The sequence below is a fragment of the Neofelis nebulosa genome, chromosome 6 (genome assembly GCF_028018385.1).
Source record: "Neofelis nebulosa isolate mNeoNeb1 chromosome 6, mNeoNeb1.pri, whole genome shotgun sequence".
Taxonomy (NCBI): Eukaryota; Metazoa; Chordata; class Mammalia; order Carnivora; family Felidae; genus Neofelis; species Neofelis nebulosa.
In genome coordinates this window covers 117,081,682-117,099,379 of record NC_080787.1, presented here as the reverse complement: position 1 = coordinate 117,099,379, position 17,698 = coordinate 117,081,682, and the positions used below count along the sequence as shown (strand labels likewise).

Here is a 17,698-nt window from a genome sequence, read left to right as displayed (position 1 = left end):
TATCTCTAGTAACTGTAACAGGGGTTTTCATGAGCTGATGAGAAAGTAAGAGGGTGGCTCCTGGGAACAAAAAGGGACTTTCCAAGGCAGCAGTAAAACATGAATACTGGACCTTGTTTAATCTTGCATATTTCATCATCCTCTCACACAAGTAAAACTTCTAGCATCCAATAAATACCTGTTGAATGAATCCTCGGGAAAGAAAATCACACTGGATGCATAAATTCCTTTATTGAAAATATTGGGCTAGCACTGCATTACATATACTCAATATCCATAAATGAAGGGCCACACATTTCTGATTGGACAATACTGTTTTAAATAGAGAACACAGCATCTGGATATGCTCTCACAAGTATAATATCATGGACTAAACTAGGTAGGAGTGAACTATATGCAAAATGACCATTTTGTTCATTAATAGCATATGGTTGCAAATGGCATAAATGGTAAACTTGATCATCATGAGACATTCCTGATATCTCACACCAACACATCCTTTAACGAGCAGATTAAGGTTAAACTGTCAATATGTTGTTAATCAAGAGTTTTCAATAAGAGAACCTGGGTGAAAGCACACCAGGCTATATATTTAAGATTTAATAGAATTCATTTCAACTTGCATGGAATGTGAGTAGGGTAAAATAATTGCTGATCTGACAGGAGGCCACTTGGCATTTGTTCTCTTTTGTAAATATTCTAATAAGAGAATAATCTAAATTAGGAAATATTATGCCAGCTTAAGGCTACATTCTAAAGATGGTTTCATTTTTTTAAATGCAGGTATATAAATACTACTTGTTATTTATGTTCCCTTTCAAAGATCACAGGGGGCGTAATTTATGACAGACCACTTCTCAGCTTTGGCTATTATTTAGAAATTTTTTCCATTAGCAGTCTTTGGCTTTCATAAAAGTTTGGCAATCAGTAATATTGTTTAGTTTTTACCAAGGCTTTATTAGCATTTTTAACAAAGAGTATTTTATGATGTGAAAATGGGTTGATGTTAGAAATAGTTTTTACTTTTTATTCCAATTTTTGTATGAATGCATTTCTTTGCATTGCTTTTTCTCAAATGAAAGAGTCTAGAAACCAAGACAATTGGGCTAATTTGACATTTTTCATTTGGTATAAAATATGCAGAAATGAAAACATTCAGTCTCTTTGAAAACAGAGGCCTGTTCGTTAATTTAAGAACTTGGGGGAAATTATGCACAAAACACTATGAAAATAAAGTTTTTGTTATTAACACACATGATATTATAAGAAGCAAAACATTTTGTGTTCAAAGCAGGGTTTGTTCTAAGTCTAGATTCAGAAAGGTATCCATTTCTGTAAATATCAATTTACAACTGTGAGAAATGGCTTCTTCTTTACAACAATTATGTTCAGAGTAAGTAAAAATGTATCTTTTTAATGGCTAAATGGAAAGATGGCCTACAATAGTCAAATCAATAAACATTGGTAATGAGTTTTTAAAAATACAGAATTATGCTGCTTAAGACCTATCACCCTAAACAATCAGGGCAAAAGAAAATTCAATATAAAACTATATAAATCAAATGGGTTTGTTGCCAAAACATAGCACAAAATGTATACATTTCTTTATTTCAAGATTTGACACATTAAAAGAAAAACTGCCAACACATTTTAGACAATATTCTAGAAATAATAAATAAGACAATTAAAAAAATCATATATTCCCTTTAAGTGCTGAGCACTTCCAATTTTTTCTAAGTGAAACTAAGCTTTTCCATGGCAAACAATAGTATGCTGTACATTTTGGTAATGAAAATTATGTTGATAAATACACAAGGCATGTATATATTTCCACAGTATCTTTTTTTTTTTCACAGTTACCAAAAATAAAAATAGCATTCAACTCATACATCTATAAATATTTTGATTCCTCACTGCATGGATTTGAAGGAAGTGGGAGCATAAAGTCTTTCAACAATCCGGACTTCAAAATTCTTTCTTTGTTGTCTGCCCTCCACATGGACTTTTCAGAAACTCTCTGCAATGTGACCATGCTCTGAGATGATGGCAGAAAGAAAGCGTTATGGTGGGATGAAGCAGTCTGGGCTGTGGCTAGGTCTTCCAGCCAGCTTTAGGAGGGCTGATGGAACCCAATCTTTTTAATGTGGTATTTTAAGGCAGTCTGAATTTCACTCGAATGTCCATACCTCGAGGTCTTGAACTATGAAGTCTTCCTTTTTGGAAAGAATATCATTATTGAAAGTGCTGCAGGAGTTGCTTCGTCCATGGTATAAATCAGCATCTAGCCATAAACCAAATCGTCCCCTGAAAAGATCAAAAATACAAAAAAGGTGAAAACATTTCAATCTCACGTGGCATACCTTCTACCCTCCCTCGCCTCATCTTTCCTTTATGCTATAGACAGACAAAACCCTAAACTGCTTGTAAAACAAAGTCTACATTTCCTTTATTTCATTTAAATGACCCATCTTTCCCAAAAGACAAGTGATAGTAGTCCATCATTTAGACACATAAATCATTTCATCTCTGATTCTTAGCATCCTATGTTAGGCCACTGTCCTAATTACTCTAAGCACATGGCCTAGCTAAAATCACCTGACACAAGGTTTTGGTTATCTGGGTCAAAACAGACTCTCACAGGTCAGGTGGTAAATAAATAACAACAACAAAAACCTTACCCTCCACCACCAAGTTCCAAAGAACTTATGTCTCCATTAATAAAGTATGAGTTTTCTCCACTCCACTTAAAGACCTTAGGATAGAAACACAAGACAGAGAACAGACATTTCAATCTGGAGAATCAGTGAAGAGGGAATTGTTAGGATAATACCTCTGTAGAGAAGGAAACTGCCCATTAGCTGAGGAAGTTCCTAATTGGCAGATCTTTCCTACACCAGGATGAGAGCTTCATAGGGGTTATGAGAGGAAAGACCTCTGACTTGCTATCCCTCCCTGGGTCCCAGAACAAGCACAAGAGCAGTTTCCAAGGCCCAATGAGGGGCCCTAAAAGCACTTTGTGTGCTGCAACCATGAAAAGCTGACCCAGGCTAGAACGAGTCCAAATGAGGTTATGGGACAGCTGCTGCTCCCATGATAGTCCCCCACCTCCAACCCCATCCAGACTCCTGACACCGGGACATTGGGAATTTAGGTATTTCTTTCATTTACATACCTTGAAATTGGGGCTAAATGTGTAGAGAAAAGTTTCGCCAGTGCCGTAATAGTGGTCACTGAACTTGAAAGGATGAGTTGCATATGCTCCAAAAATCTGTCAAAAGAAAACAGAACCATTATCTACTTTCAAACCTAAATGTCCCAAAGAGTGGCGTTCTGAAATATTTTAACATAATCCTGCTCTGAGATATCATTAACCCTCTTTCAGCAAAGACCATTACTAAATTTGAGTTCTTAAATAAAAAAGCTCACCCCCAACAGGTAGATAAATAAAATATCCCTAGTTCTAATTGAAACTCAAGTGGCTCAAGGGAAACTTATTTGACAAAGGCCAACGATTATTCCAATTTTAAAGGACTTCCAAAGTCTACTATGGGGTCAAATTACCTTTAGTGAATATGGATGACATACTGGGAACATTAAACAACAAGCACCTTGCACACTGAAATGAGTGGCTGAAAGAACAAAATCATGTGTCTTAAGTGTTTTATAAGTGAATTCAAGGCCAGATAGTTACCCAGAAATAATAAATGTTTTCTCTTTTGATTTATAAAAATTAGTTCTCAACATGCTTATTAAAACTGTATCCTTAACATAAGTGATCTAATATCTCTCAGCTGAAATGCCTTTTAAGAAAAAAATAATTCCATAATACAATGGGCTTTAGGGGTGATTTAGATGTATTTGAACCAATAATTTGTCCATTTTTCCTTACTGAGGGTTTGAATAAGCAGGGTTTTCAGGATTATGTGGGCCCACTGTCCCAGCTTCCTATCCTCCTCACATCCTGAGCAGTGCTTGCAAGGGTGAGAGCTGGCAAGAGTGAACATTATATTTTGAAAATGTCCCTAAGTGATTCTGATATACCGTCTACTTCAAAACCCACTTGGGAATCACTGTTTCAAATGGAGGCTATCTTAGCACAATGCACTCTAGTTCCATCCATGTTGTTGCAAATGGCAAGATTTCATTCTTTTTTGATTGCCAAGTAATAATATTCCATTGCATATATATACCACATCTTTTTTAAAAATTTTTAAATGTTTGTTTTTGATAGAGACAGAGCATGAGTGGGGGCGGGGGGGGGGGGGCGACGCACAGAGAGAGAGGGAGACATACAGAATCTGAAGCAGACTCCAGGCTCCAAGCTGTGAGCACAGAGCCTGATGCGAGGCTCGAACTCACAAATGGTGAGATTATGACCTGAGTCAAAGTCCGATGCTTAACTGACTGAGCCACCCAGGGGCCCACAGACCACATCTTCTTTATCCATTTATCAGTCGATGGAGATTTGGGCTCTTTCTGTAATTTGGCTATTGTTGATAATGTTGCCATAAATATTGGGGTACATATGTGCCCCTTCAAATCAGCACTTTTATATCCTTTGGATAAATACCTAGTAGAGTAATTGCTGGGTAGTTCTACTTTTAGTTTTTTGAGGAATCTCCATACTGTTTTCCAAAGTGGCTGCACCAGTTTGCATTCCCACCAACAGTGGCATAGTGCTCCCCTTTCTCTGCATCCTCACCAATATCTGTTGTTTCCTGAGTTGCTAATTTGAGCCATTCTGAAAGGTGTGAGGTGATATCTCACTGTGGTTTTGATCTGTATTTCTCTGATGATGAATGATGTTTAGCATCTTTTCATGTGTCTGTTAGCCATCTGGATGTCTTCTTTGGAAAAGTGTCCATTCATGTCTTCTGCCTGTTTCCTCACTGGATTATTTGCTTTTTGGGTGTTGAGTTTGGTAAGTTCTTTATAGATTTTGGATATTAACCCTGTATCTGATATGTCATTTGCAAGTATCTTCTCCCATTCCTCTGGTTGTCTTTTAGTTTTGTTGATTGTTTCCTTCACTGTGCAGAAACTTTTTATCTTGATGAGATAAACAGTTCATTTTTGCTTTTATTTCCATTGCCTCCAGAGGCATGCCCAGTAAAAAGCTGCTGCAGCCAACGTCAAAGAGGTTGCTGCCCATTTTTTCCTCTAGTTTTTTCATGGTTTCCTGTCTCACACGTAGATCTTTCACCCATTTTGAGCTTATTTTTGTGTATGGTTTAAGGAAGTGGTCCAGTTTCATTCTTCTGCACGTTACTGTCATTTTCCCAGCATTTGCTGAAGAAACTGTCTTTTTTTCCATTGGATACTCTTTCCTGCTTTGTCAAAGATTAGTCAGCGATACATTTGTGGGTCCATTTCGGTTCTCTATTCTATTCCACTGATCTGTGTGTCTGTTTTTGTGCCAATACCATATTGTCTTGATGATTACAGCTTTGTAATACAGCCTGAAGTACGGAATTGTGATGCCTCCAGGTCTGGTTTTCTTTTTCAACATTACTTTGGCTATTTGGGGTCTTTTCTGCTTCCATAAAAATTTTAGGATTGTTTGTTCTAGCTCTGTGAAGAATGCTAAGTGAAATCAATCAGAGAAAGACAAATATCATAGGATTTCACTCATTAAATTTAAAACAAATTTAAGAAACAAAACAGATGAACATAGAGGAAGGGAAGGAAAAATAAGATAAAAACAGAGAGGGACGCCAACCTAAGAGACTCTTAAATATAGAGAACAAACTGAGGGTTGCTGGAGGGGAACTGGGAGGGGGAATGTGCTAAATGGGTGATGGCCATTAAGGAGGGCACTCTGTAAGTGATGAATCACTAGGTTTTACTCCTAATACCAATACTACATTGTATGTGAAGTAACTTGAAGTTAAATAAGTAAATTAAAAAAAATAATAAATGGGGGTTATCTGAAAAATGTCTTATAACTTTTCAAAATTATTATAATTGGATTACAGTCATTGTGAAATCTCTTCTTTACCAATTACACGTAGTTCCTGGCAACCTGAAATACTAAAAATTAGACAGGGTAGAAGTCTAGAAACTCTTTCTAACCAATGTTCTTCATACTCCCTACTACCAAACCTTTCCCTAGAGCTGCTAAGAACAAACAAAACAGTAACAAATACATCAAAAATCCATTTCCTTTCTTCTGGTGATATTTCAGTAAAAGAACTAAAGTATAGCTGTGATAGGCATCTTTTTTTTAAAAGCATGGGCTTAAAATAGGACAAGAAGGGCAATAGCCAGAAGTGGAAGAAAGTTATTCCTTTTCTGATCAATGAATAGGAAAAGCCACCTTACCCACTCACCTTCTCAGGATTCTAATTATATTTTTTCTTAGCTAACATTTCTTAGCAATCATGGAAACCTACTTAAGGACTAGAGATTGGATGATACTAAGGAATTACTGTTTTGTTAGGTATATAGCATTGTGGCTATATAAGAAAATGTCTATTTTCTTTTTTCTATTAATTTATTTAGAAAGGAATTGTATTAATATGTATATAATGATATTGTTGGGTCTAAACCATTAAAAATGTAATACATTTGGCAATAATGGAACAAAGGAATCCTTGGGGAAAAAATTAAGACAACCAAAAGTGGAAAAAAAAACCAAACAAACAAGGTTAATATAACAAAATTTATAAATGTATATTTGCTCTCCTTTCTTCTCTCAGCTTTTAAAAAAAAATTTTTTTTTAACATTTATTTATTATTGAGAGACAGAGAGAGAGCATGAGCCGGGGAAGGGCCGAGAGATGGGGAGACACAGAATCCAAAGCAGACTCTAGGCTCTGAGCTGTCGGCACAGAGCCCAACGTGGGGCTTGAACTCACAAACTGTGAGATAATGACCTGAGCCGAAGTCGGACGCCTAACCGATGGAGCCACCCAGGCGCCCCCTCTCAGCTTCTTTAGTAGGAAAATTTATATAAAGTAATAATCATAACAATTTATTTTTGGGTTTTTAATATATATCAATGTAATATATATAACAAAATTACCACAAAAACTGAGAAATTTAATTGAGCAATAAGGGAGTAACATTTCTGCACCTCACTGGAATGAAGCTAGTATAAATCAGACTTTATCAATTGCCTGATGATCGCTCTATTTTCCACAATGCCTTATGGCGTATATTTCTCCACAGTCTAATTTGACTAAAACTGAGCCCCTTTGCAGGGGTTTCTTTGGCCAGTTTATGAAATTTACCCTGACTCCAGGAAGGCCCTCATTAGTGGTCTCTTTTCCTGGTTCTCTCTAGTAGACTAGATGGTCTTCAGTTTGGCTTGTTGTCTTCATGCAGATGCCAACCTCCTCTTAATTGTTTACCACCAAATTTTTCATCATTTTCTAGAGTATCCTTTGACTTGAACTTCTCCATACTCTTCTAAATAAAGTCAGTTCCTTTGGGAAAGCTTCAAAACTCTGTGTACCCTCCATCCTTTCTTTTTACATATTCATAAAGAGTTAAAAATTTGTATTGAGATTAAGTTGATAATGTAATATTACGTGAGCTTCAGATGTACATTATAATTTGACATCTGTATTCATTACAAAGTGACCATCTCCATAGATCCAGTTACCACCCATCAACCATACTTTTGACCCCTTCTTTCCACTTTGCATACAACCTACTGCCCTTTCCCTTTAACCATCAATCTGTTGTGTCTAAGTTTTTGTTTTTATTTATTTTTTTGTAGTTTTAGACTCCACGTGAGTGAAATCATTCTGTTTCTTTTTCCTGACTTATTTCATTTAACATAATACCCTCAGGATCCATCCATGTTGTCACAAATGACAAGATTTCAATCAATTTTATGGTTTAGTAGTATTCCAGTATGCATATCCACCCATGTGTATATATGCCACATCTTCTTTATCCATGCATTCATAGATAGACATTTAGGTTGTTTCCATATCTTAGCTACTGTGAATAGTGCTGCTATGAACACTGGGATGCATATATTTTTTTGAATTAATGTTTTTATTTTCTTTGAGTAAATACCCAGTAGAGGAATAGCTGGATAGCATGGTAATTCTACTCTTAACATTTTGAAGGATCTCCATACTGTTTTTCATAGTGGCTGCACCAATTTACATTCTTACCAACAGTGTGTGAGGGTTCCCTTTTCTCCACATCCCCACCAACACTTGTTATTTCTTGTGTTTTTGATGTAACCATCCCAACCAGTGTGAGATGATATCTCATTGTAGTTTTGATTTTCATTTGCTTAATAATTAATGATGTTGGAACATCTTTTCATGGGCCTGTTGGCCATTTGTAACTCTTCATTAGAAAAATGTCTGTGCAGATCCTCCACCCATTTTTTAACCAATTGTTTGATTTTTTTTTTGGTAAAGTCGTATGGGTTCTTTATATATTTTGGATATTAATCCTGTGTTAGATATGTGATTTGCAAATATCTTCTCCCATTTAGTAGGTTCCCTATCCTTTGCAGTGCAGAAGCTTTTCAGTTCAATGTCCCATTTGTTTACTTTAGCTTTTGTTTCCTTGGTCTTTGGATTAAGATTCACAAAAACATCACTAAAATAGATGTCACAGAGTTTACCTACTATGTTTTCTTCCATGAAACTTATGGTTTCAGTTATCGAGTCCAAAACTTTAATCCATTTTGAATTAATTTTTTACATGATGTAAGTCAGTGGTCCAATTTCATTCTTTTGCATGTGGCTGTCTAGTTTTCCCGGCATCATTTACGGAAAACATTGTCATTTCTCCGCTGTATGTTCTAAGCCCCTTTGTCATAAATCATCCATATATATGTGGATATATGTTGCATTGATCTGTGTGTCTGTTTTTATGCTAATGCCATACTGTTTTAACTACTAAAGCTTTGTAATATAGTTTGAGTCAGGGAGTGTAATACTTCCAGTTTTGTTCTACTTCCTCAAGATCGCTTTGGCTATTTGGCATCTTTTGTAGTTTCATACAATTTTTTTTAAATTATTTTTTCTAGTTCTGTGAAAAATACCACTGGAATTTTGACAGGGATTGCATTGAATCTGTATAAACTCTGGGAAGTATGGACATTTTAACACTATTGATTCTTTGAACTCATATTTTCCATTTGTGTCTTATTCAATTTCCTTCACCAGAGTCTTATGGTTCTCTGTGGACAGGTCTTTCACCTCCTTGGTTAAATTTATTCTTAGTTATTTTACTGTTTTTGATACAATTGTAAAAAGGACTGTTTTCTTAATTTTTCTGATAATTCATTATTAGTGCATAGAAATGCCGTTGAGGGGCGCCTGGGTGGCTCAGTCGGTTAAGCGGCCGACTTCGGCTCAGGTCATGATCTCGCGGTCCGTGAGTTCGAGCCCTGCGTCCAGCTCTGTGCGGACAGCTCGGAGCCTGGAGCCTGTTTCAGATTCTGTGTCTCCCTCTCTCTGACCCTCCTCCATTCATGCTTTCTCTCTGTCTCAAAAATAAATAAACGTTAAAAAAAAATTAAAAAAAAAAAAAAAAGAAATGCCATTGATTTCTGTAGATTGATTTTGTATCCTGGAACTTTACTGAATTATTAGCAGTTCTAACAGGTTTTTGGTGGAGTCTTCAGAGTTTTCTATATAAAGTATCATATCATCAGCAAATAATGACTGTTTTACTTCTTCCTTTCCAATTTGGATGCCTTTTATTTCTTTTTCTTGTCTAAGTGCTCTGGCCAGGAATTCCAATAATATGTTCAATAAAAGTTGAGAGAGTGGGCATCCTTGTCTGTGACCTTAGAGGAAAAGCTTTCAGCTTTTCACCAGTGAGTATGTTAGCTGTGGATTTGTTATATGGACTTATGTTGAGGTGCATTCCCTCTACACTTATTTTGTTGAGAGTATCATAAATGGATGTTGAATTTTATCAAATGCTTTTTCTGTACCTATTCAGATGATCATTATGAAATTTAACTTACAGTTTGTTAATGTGGCATATCACATTGATTGATTTGCAAATATTGAACCATCCTTGCATTCCTGGAATAAATCCCATTTGATCATGGTGTATAAGTTTTTTAATGTATTGTTGAATTTGGTTTGCTACCATTTTTTTTGAGGATTTTTACATCTATGTTCATTAATGATAATGGCCTGTAATTTTCTTTTTTTTCTCTTTTGTCTGGTATTGGATATCAGGCTAATGCTGGCCTCATAAAACGAGTTTGGAATTGAAACCAACATTGTACTATATGTTAACTGATTAGAATTTAAGAATAAAAAATATAACAGAAATATAAAATATTAAAAAAATGAACTAAAATATAAAATATAATGTAAAATAAAAATAAAATAATTGAGTTTGGAAGTGTTACATCCTCTTAAATTTTTTGGAAGAGTTTGAGAAGAATACATATTAAATCTGCTTTGAATGTCTGATAAAATTTAGCAGTGCAGCCATCTGGTCCTGGACTTTTGTTTGTTGGGAAGTTTTTGATTACTGATTCAATCTCCTTACTAATAATCAGTCTGTTTAGATTTTCTATTTCTTCATGATTCAGTCTTGGAAGATTGTATGTTTCCAAGAACTTGTCCATTTCTTCTAGGGTGTTCAATTTCCTGGTATATAACTGTTCATAGTAGTCTCTTATAATTCTTTATATTTCTGTGATATCAGTTGTTAACTTCTCTTTCGTTTCTGATTTTATTTGGGCCCTCTTTTTTTCTGGTGAATCTAGCTAAAAGTTTGCCAAATTTGTTTTATCTTTGCAAAGAACCAGTTCCTAGTTTCACTGATCTTTTCTATTTCTTATGAAAAAAAAAATTTTATTTCATTTATTTCCTCTCTGATCTTTATTGTTTCATTCCTTCTACTAATTTTGGGCTTGTTCTTCCCCCACCCCCCCCAAGTTTCTTTAAGTGTAAAGTTAGATTACTTGAGATTTTTCTTGTTTCTTCAGACAGGTCTATATTGCCATGTACCTTCTCTTTTAGAATTGCTTTTGCTGCATCTCGTAGATTCTGGTATGTGGTATTTCTGTTTTCATTTTTCTCTATGTATGTTTAAAATTTCTTCTTTCATTTTTTTCAATGGCCTATTGGTAATTCAGTAATTGATTTTTAGTTTCATACCACTGTGTACAGAGAAGATGCTTGATATAATTTTAGTATTACTGAATTTACTGAGACTTGTTTTGTGGCCTAACATGTGATCTTTCCTAGAGAATGTTCTATGTACACGAGTAGAATGTGTATTCTGCTGGTTTTGGATGGGATGTTCTGTATATATCTATTCAAAGTTCATCTGGTTTAATGTGTCATTTAAGGTCAGTGTTTTCTTATTGATTTTCTCTCTCTCTCTCTCTCTCTACACACACACACACACACACACACACACACACACACACACACACACTACTTAGTTTGTTATCTTTACTTTTTTGTCTTTTAACCTCATACCTGCTTTTGTAAGTACTGCCAGGTCTGGAGGAGGAGAGAGGTAGGCTACTTTTCACACCTGGTAGGGCAAGGGCTGAGGAGATCTCTGCCATGGACAGGGGCCAGGCCAGGGCAAGTTTGCCCACTGTGTCTAGCAGGACAGTGATTGTGGCAGATAAGCACAGGCTGGGGTGACCATGTGCAAGGGATCTGACGAGGGCCACAGTGGACAAGTGGATGAGTGCAGGGCAGGAGAGAGTCTGTGGTGGATGAGCACAGGGCTAGAGCTAGTCTAAGTGCCTGGTGTGGCAGGGTAGAGGCCGAGCTGGATGAGCACTGGGCCAGCCTGGTGGGGTGGGGTTACAGGGGAACACAGGGTAAGCCTGTAGCACTAGCAAGGGAAAATGACAGCACCAAAAACACCACCCACCAGCACTAGGGTAGCAAGGAAGTAGTGTAAAAAAATGGCACCCTCCAGTGCCTGTATCCACAGAGAGATCTCCATCAGACTCCTGCCCCTCTGGTATACTTTCTAAAACTAGTCAACAGATCTTCCTCACATGTGGTCCAGGTGCTTCTCAAGCTACTGCCTCTGTGTTGAGACTCAAAGCAAATGAGTCCATGTGTGGCCCCTCAATGATGGAATTTTCCTTTCCTACAGCCCTTGTGCTCTCCTGAAAATTAGCCTCAGGTTTTCAAAGACAGTTATTTTGGGGGTCTGCCTCTCTGGTGCAGGTCCCATGGGCTAGTGTGTCTAACGTGGGACCTGAACCCCTAGATTCTCAGAGAGGAGCTGCATGTTTTGGGATCTCTCTCCCTCTTGTGGGTCGCTAGGGGGGTTCCTGTCAAGACCGCTTTTCTGCCCCTTCTACCCATCTTGATGTGGCTTCTTTTTGTCTTTTTTTTTTTTCTGTCCTGTGTTATAGAAGATCTGTTCTGCTAGTGTTCAGGTCTTTTTCAGAGAGAACTGTTCTACAATTCTAACTTGGGTGTGTCCATCGGAGGAGGTTAGCAGAGCTCTGTGTCTTATGATCTGCCTTTTCTCCTAGAGCTAGGAGCCAGGGGTTCTGGTGGGCGAAGCAGCAGCCACTGGTCTTGGCTTGCCTCAGCTGGCATGGACTGTCTGCTCTAAGAGCTGAGGCAAGGGCTTTATACTCCTATTTTCTCCTATGCCTAAGGTAGAGCATCTCCCCTATGAATAGAGGTTGGGTAGAAGAAAAGAATCCTCTACCTCTAAGCCATACTTGCCTGGAATTTAGCCTCTGAAACACCGATCTTGGGTAGGTTATAAGAAGTGCTGGGTACCTGCCCCTAGAAAGTATATCATAGCCCTTGCATGGGAGCTGGGGGAAGTGGGAACCCCATCTTCTTGTCCACACAGGAGCTTCCATCAGTCTGAACTGAGGGCTGCAGGGAAGGAAGCAGGTTGTGCTTCAAATGCCACAGAATCTCACTAGTACTAGTGATTTATTAGATTTTTCTTAAATAAATGTTTCTTCATTTGCTGTATGCCCTTAGGACAATTTTCAGAGACTTTAAGTGATTATTGTTTTTATAATTTCTACCAGTTATGGCCGTTTCACTGACGGATTCTGCAGAGCTCCTTACTGCTACCATTCTGCATATGTAATTCTTTTATATTAGAATTTTCCATAATTCATTCCCAGACAGATTTACAGGTGTTGTTCTATCATGTCCTCAAACACAGCAAAGCCACATTCTTGCCTTGAGGGTGAATGGGGTGTGGAAAGCAGAGTTGGTATCCAGGTGTTTTCAAACACAAGCGCCTCCAGGGTACCAGATTCAGTAAGACTACATCTCCTGATGAATAGAGGAGCCTTCAGGTACAGGCCTCCTTTACATGCCTGCTGACAGGAAGCTTGGTGGAATTGTGCGGCACACCTGCTCTGTGTTGCCAACACCTTCCCCAACAAATGTGGTATCTTTTGGTAAACTAGTACGAGAACTAATCTATACTTATGGTGAGGGTTTGTGTGTGGTCTAAAGCCATCTAGCCATGTCTCATCTAAAACATAGCATCCAACATCTCAAACATTTCACTGAATCCCTGAGTAATTCCATTTTACACGTACTTCGTTGTTATTACTTTTAAAAATTTTTAAAGTTTATTTATTGAGAGAGAGAGAGAGAGAGAGAGATTACACAAGCAGGGGAGAGGCGCAGAGAGAGAGAGAGAGAGAGAGAGAGAGAGAGAGAGAGAGAGATTACACAAGCAGGGGAGAGGCGCAGAGAGAGAGAGAGAGAGAGAGAATCCCAAGCAGGCTCTGCACCACCAGCACAGAGCCTTACATGGGGCTCTAACCCACAAACCACAAGGTCATGACCTGAGCTAAAGTCTGACACTTAATGGACTGAGCCACCCAGGTGCCCCAACCTTTGTTATTATTTTAATTTTTTACCTTGACTGTACCCAGCTGGATCATGATTAAATAAAGTGTCATCAATCAAGAAATAATAACAGTAACCGTGATAATAAACTTCTCCCCATACTTCTTTATCTATAGTAACACAGCAATAAAGTCCCAGAAAAGATCACAGTTGAGAAAGACAGTGCCTTCAGTACTCCCATGTCTCCACTAATTTCTCCCAAGACAAATTATGATAGCAAAGATCTATTCCCCTAAAATGATGCCAATTATATAGCTTCACAGCAAGCTCCCCAGGGCTTAATAGTGCCCCATATGTAACAGGCACTCATACATTTTCTGAACATATGAATAAATGAAAGACTGTTGAATAAAACCTGCTTCCATGACAGAAAGAGAAAAGAATGACATCTATATCTTACCAATGTAAAGGAATTTCATCTTGATATAACACAGACCAGACCAAAGTGAATAAATAGCAGATGAGACGTCTTCCTTTTGTGGAGCAAATGCCTGACTAGGTAGTATATGAAAGAAACCTATAAACATTCCACTCATACCCCAAGCTGACTGACAGAAGCACTAGTGAAGGTACATGGGGGTAATATCTAGAATTCTCCTCTGCCTCCAAGACCCACTACAGCACAGGTGAAAGGGCAATGAGCAATGGTACAGAGCATTCTTTGCTATTTCATAACAATCGGGCCCCTCAGGTCGAACACACCCTGGCTCTGAATGGCTGTCCGTCTCAGCAACCGTGCCGGCACGGTTTGTGGGTACTACCTCAGCTCCTGGAAAGAGTTCTGATATGGCACGAGAGCTTTCTGTAACTATCTCCCTTTCCAGACTTGACTTTTCTCCAACTTTTCAGGCTTTAGGTTGTGGAATATCAACATTGCTTCCTACTGTATGGTGAGCACAGGAAAAAGAAAATTCTGTAGAATATGACTGTATTTGGAGATACGCTTCATTTTCCTTTTTGAGATGCATTCTGAAGTATGTAGGGGTGAAATGACATAATAATTGGGATGTACTTCAAAATACTTCAGCGAAGATAAACCAACAAAGAAAGACAGATGAAGCATATGGGGCAGAATCATGCTAAGTGTAAATCTGGCTGATGGGGAATTCTTGTACTGGTCTCTCTCCTGTTGTGTAAGTTTGAAAATCTTCATCAAAACAAATGTTTTCTATGAGGGCTGCCTAGGTGGCTCAGTTGGTTGGGCATCTGGCTCTTGAATTTGGCTCAGGTCATGACCTCAAAGTTCATGAGTTTGAGCCTCACTGGCAGTGCAGAGCCTGCTTAAGATTCTCTCTCTCTCTGTCCCTTCCCCCCCTCTCAAAATAAATAAATTCTTTTTGTTTTTCTATGAAAGGAACAAGCCTCACCTGATTATCCATATCTTTGATGACCAACAGGACAGGACTGTCTAGCGATGCTGACTTCCGATAAAGAGTTTTCAAACTGGTCCCATGCTCTAATGTGCTATATGCAAGTCTCCATGGATACCCTTGTACCCTTGCTGGAAGGCGTCGGGCCAGCTGCAAATCCAAAGAAGGAGATGTAAATATACAGTTTTCCCACAAATCCCTCATAAGCTTATAGCACAAAGCAAGAACCTGAGGCTCAAACTCAAAATCACACTTACTCACATGTTGTTCCTCTTTACTCTGGCAAATATTTGTCACTATAAACCAAGAAAGAGAAGCGAGAATCACTGCTTGATGGTGTTGACCTTGGTAGGGATGCCAGCCAGAGCACACATTCCCTTTCAGGGCCATGAATGAGGGGTCACTATGCAACTATGCATTTGAAGATACAGCGCCCAGCTTGATATGAATTAGACACGAGCTCTCCCTTTTACACTTCAACCTGACCTTCAGCAAACAGTTCATGGTTCTCTGATGGTTCTTTCTAAATGCTCATAGGCTCAGAACTACTACTGATATTGGCAGCTTCTCACAGAAGTGAGAACAAGAAAACATAGGTGTTTTATGCTAGTAGTCAAATAAATGCAGTCTGTCCTCATCTTGCTTGTATCTTTCACCTACATTAACATTTAGCTTAAACTGGGCTGCCATAAATACCAATAATGCATATCTCTTCAAAACTACTGACAAAGGAGGCTATGAAATAAGGAAGTTTTCAGAATGCTTAACATCAGTTCTAATATCAGCATGAACTCCATCTCCATAACTGCTTGCTCAAGTCTCCTGGCTTTCCTGAGCCTTCACAGGCTCATCTGCAAATTGAGATTGAACTCGATTCTTTAATGTCTCCAAAATGCAGATTTCTGAGTTGGCTAGAGGGAGAAATGCAAGAGATTCCTTACTCAAGTTCAAACGTAGCACATGATAGTATTTCATAAGAATTGAAGAGATTTTCAGAAAAGATAGTGAACAAGGAAAATTAAGGAAAAAAAGGAAAATTACTCCTAGTGGTAGGTAGTTTTCATAAAGCTAGGGAACTGTATTTGCTATATGACTTTAATTGAACCCAAAAAGTTGAAAAACCATTAGAACTCTGCAGTAATCGCCAGGATAAATTTAAATCCTCTTGTGAGTATTAGGAATATGCACAGGACTGTGGTAGGACAATTTTAAAACTGTTTTGAAGACATGGAGTGGCTTTTCCTTCAGGTTTAGGAGATGGATGTAGTTTCTGGCCAAGTCTCCAGACTCCCACGAAGGTGACCCGGAGTGCTAACGTAACCTTCTGAAGCGGAGAAAGGACACGGACATTGGTTGGGCTGCTGGTGTTCTTTCTTTAAAACCTGGCCCTTCCTTCACCCCCAGTGAGAGGAGCAAATGCAGTCAGGGATGGAAAATGCCTTTTTCAGGCCTGGAAGCCCCGCCCTATGTCCCAGGGGAGCGCCCACCTGCTCGATGTGCATGTTCTCTAGGAGTGCGCTATGGGGCTGCAGGACTGGTAGGGCCACTTCATCGTCCTCTTCATAGTAGCTGCAGGTGCTCTTCCTGCGCTTTGCCTCCTCAACGGTGATGATCTGAAACGGAGAAGACAAAGCCCCCAAAACCTGATATGCTTGCTTTTCCGCCGCCTGCTAAAAACGGCCTCAGGTACACGGTTGCCCAGAACAGGTGGAGTTTTAGCAGTAAGACATAAACTGAACCAGGACTCTGGGAAAAGGGCTAATTTCAACTTCAATTTCTGAACAAATGCAGAATTTAACACAGTTCAGCTGAGGTACTTAATATGTACAAATTAAAGTTATAGGGTTTCCACCTTTACTACGGCTGCCAAGTGCTCATTGAGGGTGCATCATTATGCATAACTCTACAGGTGACATACCCTGCATCTAAATTTGAATTGTTAAGGGACAAATCAGGAATCATTCTGTAAGTCTTCTATAAACAGGATAATTGGTAAGTAAGATTATTTTTTTTAAATTTTTTTTAAATTTATTTTTGAGACAGAGAGAGACAGAGCATGAGCAGGGGAGGGGCAGAGAGAGAGGGAGACACAGAATCTAAAGCAGGCTCCAGGCTCTGAGCTGTCAGCACAGAGCCCAATTCCGGGCTCAAACCCACAGACTGTGAGATCATGACCTGAGCTGAAGTCGGACACTTAACCGACTGAGCCACCCAAGCGACCAGATAAGGATAGTTTTTAAATCAAGACTCCTACGAATGTTTTCTCTCAAGGCTACAGCACATAGCAACAAACACTGAAGAAATAACAAATGGTAACATCCACTAGAAGCAACAATACAAAGAGACACAAAGCTAAATTTAGTCTAAATTATAATTAGGTTACAATTCTTTATGTATGATTTAGAAACTATCAAAATATTTTTTCCTTCAAAACTGAGAAACATGATTTTATACACATTTATTATTTCACTGTAACTTGCTTATGAACAACCAAAGTCCATTTCAATTTAA

General features: G+C 38.3%; 1 protein-coding gene across 10 annotated transcripts in view; it reads right to left on the bottom strand.

Annotated features, from left to right (window-relative positions):
* Nucleotides 1-211: 211 nt before the first annotated feature.
* NCOA7 (nuclear receptor coactivator 7) overlaps nt 212-17,698 on the bottom strand; it is a 156,577-nt gene continuing 139,090 nt past the window's right edge. For 9 of the 10 annotated variants that reach the window (XM_058735173.1, XM_058735167.1, XM_058735171.1 and 6 more), the window contains 5 exons: nt 16,675-16,800; nt 15,185-15,337; nt 3,173-3,268; nt 2,679-2,752; nt 212-2,304 (listed from right to left, as the gene is read on the bottom strand). In XM_058735173.1, coding sequence (XP_058591156.1) covers nt 2,169-2,304; nt 2,679-2,752; nt 3,173-3,268; nt 15,185-15,337; nt 16,675-16,800 — 585 coding nt within the window. In that variant the 3' untranslated portion in view covers nt 212-2,168. The remainder of the gene's footprint in view (nt 2,305-2,678; nt 2,753-3,172; nt 3,269-15,184; nt 15,338-16,674; nt 16,801-17,698) is intronic. The other variant, XM_058735175.1, reaches the window with a different exon arrangement.